Consider the following 11,097-nt stretch of genomic DNA (forward strand, 5'->3'; position numbering starts at 1 on the left):
TATAAAATGCCAGGGGTTTTTCATAGTTTTGCAACAAGATTTTTGGGTGTTTATTGGAGTTTTCTTGTTCCAAATGAACCGGTGGACATGAATTTTATATGTCAAGAAGGTTAGAATTCACATAATACACATTAGAATATTTTTAAAAATTATGAAGATAAAGAAAAAATCGTACAATGTATTTACATTTACCAATGCTTTACACATTCAAACAATTGTTGGAACCACGTTAGTGTGACCGTCAATGATCATGTATCATTCCTGATATGATAATTGGCGATAACTGAAATCCCTATGTCTAGTAAATATATAATGAACTTTTTACTCTTAGAGACATAGTATAGGGTTTCCCATTAGGTGATTGTAACTAAGAGGATTAATGGTGCACACATTAAACACCAAAGGGGTTTAAACTGTAAATACTCTTATATATAGAGAGTCATTAACCCTAATTTAAGGTTAATCCCTACACACATAATACCCTAATTTTCGTGTGTCTCTCCTCTCTAATTCGTGCATCACTTACAACCGAATTCAATCATCTCATTATTACTCAATCACTTTGTTTTAGGAACCCGAAATCAATAGCAACTATGTTTAATGCTCTTACAGGTTCCATAGGATGATTGAGGATGCTTTATTACTCGAATCGAATCATGTTTATTCCAACAACAATAACATACTGTAACACCAGAAACCATGTATGTGCGTGCATATTGCGGATTGGAGGTGGTGCATGACACAAAAACGTGTTTCCGGTTATATGTCGGCATGGTACCGAGACACCATAACCAATAATGACTATATAATTTCAGTTCGATATATTTCTAAAGCTTCGCTTAAATATCTGGTTGGTACATAAACCATTTTAATAGAAGTTAGTAGTCACAACTATCGAACTTCTTTTTGAACAATAAACTTGGGTTCAACTGTAGCCTTTTCATATACTGAACTTTAATTTTTTTAAAAAAAATTTGTTATTTATCGTAAAAACATTTTGCTTATAATAAGTTTTAAACTTAAACTTTTAAAAATCAGCCTACGGTATATAGATTAGATCCTCTAAAGTTGATCCAACTCTAACTTTATAGATAAAGTTGAACTTTAATTATTGGATTAAATTCAATCATCAAAATTAAAAATTGATTTTTATATTAAATGTTACCTTAATCCAACTTTATTCACAAAAGTTGGAGAATGTGTCAATCACAATATATACCATTTTAATTACATTCATGTACTTTCTTTCATCACCATTAAATCCAGTTGATACAAATGCGTAAAAAAAGACGTTTCAACGTGACAACAGTAATACCGAGTGGTCCCTATCATACTCGTGTTAAAAACCACCCATTTCTCCACGCATACACTCTCTCCCCTCAACTCTACCCCACAAAATATATATATATAATCTTCAACGTTCTTAACCGTTTTCTCTCACACATTCCTCCCTCACACTCTCACTCACACACCTATACATTCATATACATACATACACATTCTCTCTAATCAAACCTCAATAACACTTCAATTTAAATATAATTACTCTCACAAAACACAATTCTATAAGCTAAATCACAACATACTCACAGTTACTAATTTCAATTCAAATATTTCTATATTTTTTTAATGTAATTTAGTTTAGCTAGTAGTAATAGCGAAGTGTTTAACGATGAAGAAGCTCAGATCAAACCTACCTCGCCGGAAACGATCGAATTATTCTCCGATTCTGAAATCATCTCCGGTTCAAAAACCTGATTCTATATCGATTTTAACGCGTGAAGTTGATTTCTCATGCGATACGTCAAGCAGAGTATCAAGGAACAGTATTAAGTCATCGGCGAAGAAGCGACGTTTTGTTGACGGTGAAAATGACGAGTTTCGAAGGATTACGAGATCGTATAGCAAGAGGTTGGCGGAGAATAAGAAGAAGGATGTTGTTGAGGTATCGGAATCGTCTTCCTGTGTTGATTTTGTGAATTCGAGTTTGATTCGAAAAGGATTTGATGATTTGAATGGTGAAAACGATGTCGTTTCGGTTACGTTTACCGGAATCAAGAATTCTGAAGTTACGACCCGTTCGGAGTGTTCGATTTTTCCGAAGGAGTTGAGGAATGAAGAGAACGACGTCGTTTCAGCTTCCGTCTCGGTTTCGGTTTGCTCGAGAGTTGTTTCTCCGTTAGTGAAATTTGAAACGACGGTCAATGAAGGTCAATCAGCTTATTCAGAAGCTAAGGATGATTACGTTTCAGTTTCTTCTCAACCGAAGTTCGGAACGACGTCGTATTGTTACAACTTATCAAATGCTGCAACGGTCAACGAAGGTCAATCATTTGTTTATTCTCTAGAATCTGCTCCAAAATCCGGTATACTCAGTTCGTATAATAATAATAAAAGTAATAATAAATCAGAAGCAAATGAAACGGTTAATGATGATGAAACTGAAACAGAGAATTGTGGAGAGTCAAAGCTGATTGCAGTTGACCTTGATTTGACTTGTTCAGAACAATTATCAGATAATGATGATGATGATGAGCGTACTATATCAGATATGTATATTTCTGCGAACGAATATTCATCTGACTTTGTTTCATCGACGTGGTACGAATCTGGTAGTCAATTTTCTGAACGATCATTTGGTGATACAACTCCGTCTCCTATGTTCCAGTTGTTCCTCGATTACTGTCAGAAATTCTACAAATCTGATTTCTCTACAAAAGTCATTTCAAAGTTGAATGACAATGAATGTCCTGTTAGAATTTCTGTAAGTAATTATGCCTTAGCTGTACTTAAGTTACTAGTTTCTCCCTTAGTTATGCATATTTGCAAAGTTTTGATTGATTTAGTGTAATTAGTGTAGTTAATGAGTAAATTTTCAGTATCTATGTTGCTGCTGTTACTTGAGAACTATAGTGCTACATTGAGATATTTGATGATATATATGATGTTGCTTTTACTGAATAAACTTATAGAGTTAAAGTGATCCATTGACATGTTTGATGTGCTATGCTAGCTGTTTAAAATGATTTTTACTATTAAATGATGGATATACTGTGGTTTAGGATGCAACTTCTGTGATATATTTAGTTTTATATAAAGGATTATTACTAAAGTGTTAGTATCGTTGAGATTTAAGACGTGTGTTGTGATTTGACGCTTTGTTAATGTATTAGATACTATTATAACAATAGATCTATTTTGCTTAAGTTTGAAATGGAATTAGTAATCTGGAGCTATCAGCTATGTTGAGATGTATATCGTCATTCAGAATTCATAATTCGACTAGTATAACAATAGATCTATTGTGCTTAAGTTCGAAATGGAATCAGTAATCTGGAGCTATCAGCTATGTTGAGATGTATATTGTCATTTAGAATTCATAATTCCTGTGATAAGTTTAGTGACAATTATATATGTTGTTGCCTTCACTTAAGAACTGTGGTGCTCTGTTGAGATGTTTGATGTGCTATGACAGTTTTTAATGAATCCTTAATATTATAAGGTAAGATACAGTATGGTTCAGTTCACCATGAAAGGAGTAGTTTGAAGTTTTGTGGAGTGTGGAGATCTATATTGCTGTCTTCACTTAGTTACTATAGTGCTTCACTGCTTCATTGAGATGCTTGATGTGCTTTTACAGTTCAGTAGGTTACTTACTGTTATGATGGTTGGTAATGTAACTTGGCTATTTTTCACGAAGAAAAGAATAATATGATTTTGTTTACCCTGGTCAGCAATTGCTAAGACCAGAAGACGAAGAACATGAAGAAAGCTACTGGATGATGAAGGAAAGGGAAAGGAGGCAACTGTATGTACATGATTATTCCGTGGAATACTGTGAGATGAAGGAATATGGGGATTTGGTTGTCCAGCAAAGGTTGCAGATGGTGCATTGGATAATGGAGGTTAGTTAGGATTGTTTCATTGATGCCTATTAATTTATCGTAGAATTTTTTTGCTCATTGCACTTGTATACTTGACTACTGTATATTAATTTAGGTGTGTGTTTTTATGTTAAAAGTTACTATGCTTTGACAAATAAATGATGTGCAATACAATATGTTTACATTTTCTTTAAATTCACTTTCATAAGAATAATGTTACAAGTAGACGGAGATTATCTGCTGCACGACTCAATAATACAACTTTACTGCCTACCTATCGAGTTCCGGATATGTTAAGCCAGATTTCTGCTTCTATATATAACTTATACTTCATACTTTGTGAAACAGCAATCAAATAACAAGGAGTTACAGACGGAGACCATGTTCCTTGGTGTCAATCTTTGGGATCGGTTTCTGAGCAAAGGATACTTCAGAAAGAGAAGGGAGCTTGAAATTGCTGGCATTGCTTGTCTCACCCTTGCAACAAGGATCGAAGAAAACCAGCCCTTCAACAGGTGTGATCCTTTATTATTACTCTGGCTGGTTTCTTTTATCGTGTACTTGCTTTGAGTAGGAATTCATGATCTTTTGGTCATTGCAGCATTCGGCAAAAACTATTTCACGTTGGAAGCAATAACTACAGCAGATCTGAAGTGGTGGCAATGGAGTGGCTGGTCCAAGAAGCCCTCAACTTTCAGTGCTTTTTACCAACCATCTACAATTTCTTATGGTAAATAGTATTCTGAATCTACACAACCCATATGGCCGTCTCTGCCCATGCTTTTTATTACTATGAGAAGTATTCATTTCTGTTGCACAATTATTAATTATATAGTTGAGGAAATTACAATTTGTTCTGATTCATTGCCATGTGAAACAAATGAAAAGGTTCTATCTCCAAGCTGCAAGAGCCAATGAAAATGTGGATAAAAATGCCAACTATCTTGCAAAGCTTGCGCTGCTTGGTCATCAACACTTGTGCTACTGGCCCTCAACTGTGGCAGCCAGTTTAGTCATCCTTGCATGTCTAGCAGATAACCCACAAGCATCTCAACAACAAGTTGAAAGGGTAGAATACTTTACTCATGTATAGTCTTACAAATGCAACTTCACTTCTTTGAATGCAATCTTAAGAAACTGAAGTCTAGCCATCTACTAATCCAACTTTCTGGATTTTGCATTTCAGATCCACGAAGGGTCAAACGATAAGGATGTACATGACTGCACAAAGGTAATAAAATTTAAAACGTGATGTTATATACATATTGCTTACCATGTAAGTATTCCCTCCATCCAGTTGATGAGATGCACTTTGGATTTGTTAATCAACGGACTGATAGTATTACAAAACTGAAGTACTGCAAAAACTACGATTTAAATTTGGAAAAAAAAAGAAGATCATATTAATTTCATTTTTGTGAAATGTTTCCTTTTAATTTTAAAGCTAAAGGTGTAACACATTCCACTGGATTCCCTGTGGATATGACTTACCCCCTAACACTGCATACAGCTTCCTAATCTGATACTTGTATGTTGACAGGCTCTGGAGTGGATGGTCACTTACATATGCTAATACAGAACAGAATGGAAGACATGCATCCATAAAAATTATCCTACTTATGAAACCAGTGAAAAGGCATTTTGTGCTGGAGAAGAAGCTATCCATAATTTTACAGTGCTAGTAGATATTACCATTTACCTCTTTTGTTAACTTTCCTATAGTAAAGAAGATATGCAATCTGTATAGATCTTCTTACATATATAGCAGTATTGAGATCAGGATTAGAATAAGATATATTCATTAGATACTTAAATCTTATCTTACTATGTGACATAATTTGAATAGAATAAATTTCAAGTTATATGTTACACTTTCTGTATAATACGTGTACTTACATTTGTAACTAGTCATATTCTATATTACAGACAATAAAATGGATCTTCACTGAATTGGAAGATTGTTTTTGTCATCAGATGTTTTGACAGGTACGACGGAAGAATCTGTATTTGAAGATTCATCAACATGAACCTTCTCTGTAGTCTTCGACCCGTCCTTTTCCTCTTCAGCTTTGCAAACCTTCTCTTCAGTCTTCAACCCATCCTTTTCCACTTCAGCTTTCTGAACCTTCTCTTCGGTCTCTAACGAATCCTTTTTCTCTTCAGCTTGGACATTTTCTTTAGTCTCTGACCCTCCCTTTTCCTTGTCAGCCTCTTGAACCTTCTCTTTAGTTGCTGACCCCTCCTTTTCCTTCTCAGCTTCCTGAACCTTTTCTTTAGTCTTTGAGCCCACGCCTCCAGCTGCTTTTGCAATTGCATAAAAAGCACCTGAAACCCACGTAGCTCCACTAGATACATACCGATTGCTCATGAGTGCCGAACCGGCACTGTTTGCCTTCTGCTCAGCTTTAGCAATGGCCGATTTTGTTGCTTCAGTAACTTGGTAACGTTCATTCACTTCTTTCATCTTTTCATTAACAACAGCCGTTCCTGTGCTTATCTTCTGGGTTAAACCCATTTTACGGTCAAGGGAAGCAACCTTAGCAGAGGCATTGGATGTGAATTGGTGTTTTTCGTCGAATGACTTGGCCCTTTGTAAGGCATCTTTTCCCAGAACATAACCCTTCGCAAGCATGGTGCTTACAACTTCCTCGGCCTTTTGTGCGACTTCATGTTTCCTATCTGCATTTGTACCTGGTGACCCTGGCTGCTTCAGAGTTCAAAAAGTTCAGTACAACGATTAATTTGCACAAGCTTCAGACAAATGTTCCATGCACCAAATACACCTGACAAATGGCTAACCAAGCCATAATGCTACAAGCCTTGGATCATGTATAGATACATCACTCACCTAGAGGTGGCAAAGGGTGGATCATGCTGGATTGGATAATGGACCAAAACAAGTTCAGGTCAAAACAGGTGTTATTCCTATATGGTTGGAACAGGTCCAACTGGTCCAGTCAAGGCCGAAACTTGACTTTTATTTTTCACAATTTACCCACTGTCGAACTGCAGTGTTTGATTTTATCCTTTTGATTTGTTAAGGATAAAAATTAACGTGAAACGATCCATACATAAGTAAATAGGTTGAAATTGCCTCCTCTAGCAGATAGATCATGGGGCTAGCACAAAACTACTAATTCTAAATTCTGAGCAGGTAGTGAGAACAGATAACTGCATACACAGGGAGCAAAACGGAATAATTAAAAGTACCTGTGTTAGAGGAGGAGCCTCTGGAGGCAGCTTGTAATTCTCAACATGGCTTACTGAAACTGGTAGCTCACCAATTGTGGCTCCCTGTTAATTATGTATCATTAAGAAACTTCTATGTTGATTCTATTAAGAAATTCTGACTAAAATAAAGTCATTTTTTGTTTTGAAAAATCAAATACTTTTACATTTAATATCTATAGAATTGGCAAAAAGAGTTTTTAGTTTTTTTTTTTTTTTGTTATTTTAATTTCAACCTGTTCCACTGATTGCAAGATGATGTTAGTTTAATAAACATCAACCTAATAATCACCTTTAGTTTTTAACCAGGTCAATTCATTCGAAGATTTGAATAGGAACATAAAACAATTCAAAAGTTTTCTGAAAAGATTAAGATAACCATCAAAGTAGTACAAATTTACATACCGTCAAAAGAACTGCTGTATTTGCTCCCTGTGATTCCTTGAAGGTGACAAATGCGTGCTGCGTTTTTTCACTTTCGCTGCACAGATAAGCACATAACTTCATAAGGCTACTTGTATACATTTTAATCACGTAAATGGAGTAAACCACTATTAGCTGTACCCAAATCTGTTGTAGCACAAGGCTCATAGAAGAACTATTAAGTTAAGTTTAAAGCAGCAATAAACCATACCTTTTCAATTCAATGTAATGGATATTGCCAGAAAAGGAGAAGAATTCCCAGATATCCTTCTCGGTGACATCTTTTGAGACATTAGTCACATTGACTGTTTTTATCTGCTTTTTTGCAAAAAGAGAGTCAATGAGGATTGGATGCATATTAGACAACGAATTCATTATCTAAATGATGTAGGAGATACGACTGAATATTATAGAAATGCAAATCAAATTTCAAGTAAGTTCAGTGCTTACTTCTGTAGCAATGACTGCTGACTTGGGTGATTGAGTAGGAGAAACAGCAATTTCGGCCTTCAGTTCAGTACCACCCACAGAAGCCTGTGACTTAGGTGTATCAGTAAGAGGAACATCAGTTTCGGTCTTTGGTTCAGTACCAGTCATTGGAGCCGGCGGCGTAGGTGTAATAGTAGGAGGAACATTTGTTTCAGTCTTCGGTTCAGTACCAGCCATAGCAACCTGCAATTATCAAATGTTTAATCATGTATCCCGAAAGCACTTAAAAAATGGGTCGGGCTGAACTGGATGTAAATAACACTTTAAATATTATTGTGATTCCTTATATAGATTAGTGTTGATATCTATTATTTTCCTAAGAACACCAAAATGATTCTTGTTAAACTAATATTGGACTATGGCGTTGTAAACGACTTAGTACTTACAAACACCAAAAAATTAGCCATATGGGATCTTAATAACAAGCTAATACTGATGCAAATTATGAAATGTAGAAGTAGCACATTCAAGATATGACGAGTGGTCATTCATTAAGCCCGTACTACCTAGTTACTTTTGGAACCGTAATGTTGATGCATACAAAAGTGCCCTCAAGCCGGCTCAAGGTACAAAATATGCAATGGTTGTTTCTTTGGTATAATAAATCCATAATCTACAAATTCATGAATCCTAACATATACTCACATTTATCTGACTTTCCTAATATCAAAGATGATATGTTCCCCTTACATTGATCTCTAAGATTAAAATAATACTCATGAATTGATAACCCAAATTATTTTTAACGAACAACAACAGAAATTTTCCATTATATCATCAAATTTCCTGACCAAATGAAGTACATTATCAAGATTAAAAATCCTTTATCAAATAAAAAACCGATTTCAATGCAACAACAATAACGATACCCAATCCAACAATTATGTAAGGTATGAAGAAAAAAAGGACTCTAATGAATACCAACAAATTCATAATGCAAAATATATGTATTATGTATATCAAATTCCAATACAATTATGAATTATTGCATGTTCAAAGAACAATGTTGCAAAGCATTTGGGCATATATCAAAATGATGAAAATATATATACATATACACACATATAGGGATTTAACAAAATAAAATGAGCAAATATAAAACAAATGTGGGTTAGACATACCGATATATCTCAAGATGATAAAATGAAAAAAATAAAGTCGGAAAATGGAATTAACAAAAAGATGATCGAGATTGATGGGAATCGGAGAAAGAAGACCAAGGTGTTCCTCGGTGACCGTTTTGAGGGACATTAAAATGATAAATACTAATCAAAAGAGGTTCCCGCGAGAACTTCGGTTGCCCATCAATATCATCCTCTCCTATTTTGTGTCAAACAAAAATTTATAAAAGTATACATATTCAATTTATTTTTATGGGAATGTGAGCCCACAACATAATTTAGCCATTCACAACAATCATATACATATGTTGTGGATGGCTAATTTATGTTGTGCGGATATCACTTCCCTATTTTTATTTCTGATCAAAAAAATTTTATTTTATTTATTAGACTGATCCTAATGGTGATATCGAGATCAGTTACTTGGACGGATTATTATGAGGTTTTTTTTTTATTAGGTATTGGATGAGGAAGTTCTTTCGGGTGTCCGGTTAAAATAATATAGTCTAAATCATCCATTATGATATTCGATCTGACATCTTTAAAAAAAATGTCACATTAAAAATAGATTAGACTAACATACATATAGCACCTTCCAATATATCCAACAAAACGTAGCATATGAAAACTCATTTGAACATATTATACAACAACGTATATAAATGCATAATAAACATCAGTACAAGCATAAAGCCAAACATATGAGACTCGAGCAACATTAAAAGTGACATTTAAAAACTTCATTTATCCTTCTCCCAGAAAATAACACATATGTAATCTTTCACATGGTAAAACATTTCTTTTATATATGATATATGGGTACAAAAACAGATTCTCGCATTAGAACTACGAGTAGTTGATACAAGTTAAAAAACCGATCATCAATCAAGCCTTTTTGAAAGTAAAGAGAAATGGTTGGTCATGAAGAGCAAGCCATTTGTTTCCATTTTCTTCCGAAACACCAACATCCCCACATACAACTTTACAACTACTACAAACACTTGGACAAAACACAAACTTGTATCCAATGTCCCTAACTTTCTCAATTCTAAACCAATTGTTCACCGTAGCCACCCCCGGTTGCCCAACCACACCGCCACTCCTCACGTAATACTTTCGCCCTGCAGCCACAACTTCATTAGGATTACTATAATTACCTCCAACACTACCATTACTAATCCTCCATACAGTAGATTGGACACATATTGTTGCCGCATTAAACACAATATTGAGATCACTTGATAAGGCTATTATAGAGTTTTGTTTGGAGTCAAGTGGTAAGAACCTAAGAGAAAAGCCTCTTGAAAGTTGGTTGTTTACTTGTATGACAAAAGGAGGGCAAAAACCGTCCCGTGAAGCAAGAGCAAGACCACCGCCGCCGTCACTGCCACCACCATTATCGTTGTTGGAGCCAACTGGACTTATGTAGTACTTTGATCCTTGTTGGACCTCATGACCATCAGAGTCAAAAGGGGTTGTAGCAATTGTACTCGCGGTTGTGTTGATGGTGGTATGTAGAGCTTGGGGTGATGCTATATAAAATGATGAAGAGAGAAATGTGCATAAGAGAGTTGGAATTAGAAGCTTGAACTTCATTTAATTTCTTTGTATTTTGATAAAATGAGCAAAGAATACGATATTGGTGAGACTATATATAGGCATATACGTACGTGCAATTGTATATATATTTTGTTGGAAGTACGTGATTTAGCCCCTAATGTATATTGATCAATAAAAAAATGTCATATGTAAATTAATATATTTTAATCATAATTGACAATAATAGATTAATTTTCGCCTAATAAATGCTATATAGTAATTCTTTGTCGAATTTTTGCCATATAACCAAATGACGACACATTTTGTTTTATATAATACTAGTACCCGCGCAAATGCGACGGCGATGGCCACAATGCGATGGTGACGGGCGGCGGTGGTGACAACGAGTAGTG

General features: G+C 35.0%; 3 protein-coding genes across 3 annotated transcripts; 1 reads left to right on the forward strand and 2 right to left on the reverse strand.

Moving 5' to 3' along the window:
* Window positions 1-1,593: 1,593 nt before the first annotated feature.
* Window positions 1,594-5,711, forward strand: LOC122598098 (cyclin-SDS). The gene is made up of 7 exons (XM_043770704.1): window positions 1,594-2,764; window positions 3,735-3,905; window positions 4,233-4,399; window positions 4,486-4,614; window positions 4,773-4,953; window positions 5,071-5,115; window positions 5,425-5,711. Exons 1-7 carry the CDS (start codon window positions 1,673-1,675, stop codon window positions 5,455-5,457), a joined length of 1,818 nt encoding a protein of 605 aa, XP_043626639.1. The 5' UTR covers window positions 1,594-1,672; the 3' UTR covers window positions 5,458-5,711.
* A 50-nt stretch (window positions 5,712-5,761) lies between these two features.
* LOC122597309 (binding partner of ACD11 1-like) lies at window positions 5,762-8,431 on the reverse strand. Its single transcript, XM_043769918.1, has 6 exons — window positions 8,411-8,431; window positions 7,986-8,207; window positions 7,747-7,853; window positions 7,518-7,593; window positions 7,095-7,178; window positions 5,762-6,588 (listed from the first exon to the last, which is right to left on the reverse strand). The coding sequence occupies exons 1-6, from the start codon at window positions 8,429-8,431 to the stop codon at window positions 5,827-5,829; spliced, it is 1,272 nt and encodes a 423-aa protein (XP_043625853.1). The 3' UTR covers window positions 5,762-5,826.
* A 1,481-nt stretch (window positions 8,432-9,912) lies between these two features.
* Window positions 9,913-10,746, reverse strand: LOC122598389 (miraculin-like). The gene has a single exon (XM_043770984.1). The coding sequence runs from the start codon at window positions 10,739-10,741 to the stop codon at window positions 10,031-10,033; it is 711 nt and encodes a 236-aa protein (XP_043626919.1). The 5' UTR covers window positions 10,742-10,746; the 3' UTR covers window positions 9,913-10,030.
* Window positions 10,747-11,097: the final 351 nt, after the last annotated feature.

Source organism: Erigeron canadensis, chromosome 4 (assembly GCF_010389155.1).
Source record: "Erigeron canadensis isolate Cc75 chromosome 4, C_canadensis_v1, whole genome shotgun sequence".
Taxonomy (NCBI): Eukaryota; Viridiplantae; Streptophyta; class Magnoliopsida; order Asterales; family Asteraceae; genus Erigeron; species Erigeron canadensis.

Bases quoted from the DNA above. Each gene is read 5' to 3' on its own strand.
- LOC122597309 (XM_043769918.1), bottom strand. From the start codon at position 8,431: ATGGCTAATTTTTTGGTGTTT. The intron at 7,594-7,746 runs GTATGGTTTATT...TTATCTGTGCAG, and splicing joins CATTACATTGAATTGAAAAG to CGAAAGTGAAAAAACGCAGC. The intron at 6,589-7,094 runs GTACTTTTAATT...ACTCTGAAGCAG, and splicing joins AGGCTCCTCCTCTAACACAG to CCAGGGTCACCAGGTACAAA.
- LOC122598389 (XM_043770984.1), bottom strand. From the start codon at position 10,741: ATGAAGTTCAAGCTTCTAATTCCAACTCTCTTATGCACATTTCTCTCT.
- LOC122598098 (XM_043770704.1), top strand. From the start codon at position 1,673: ATGAAGAAGCTCAGATCAAACCTACCTCGCCGGAAACGATCGAATTAT. The intron at 2,765-3,734 runs GTAAGTAATTAT...TACCCTGGTCAG, and splicing joins AATGTCCTGTTAGAATTTCT to CAATTGCTAAGACCAGAAGA. The intron at 4,954-5,070 runs GTAGAATACTTT...TTTGCATTTCAG, and splicing joins CTCAACAACAAGTTGAAAGG to ATCCACGAAGGGTCAAACGA.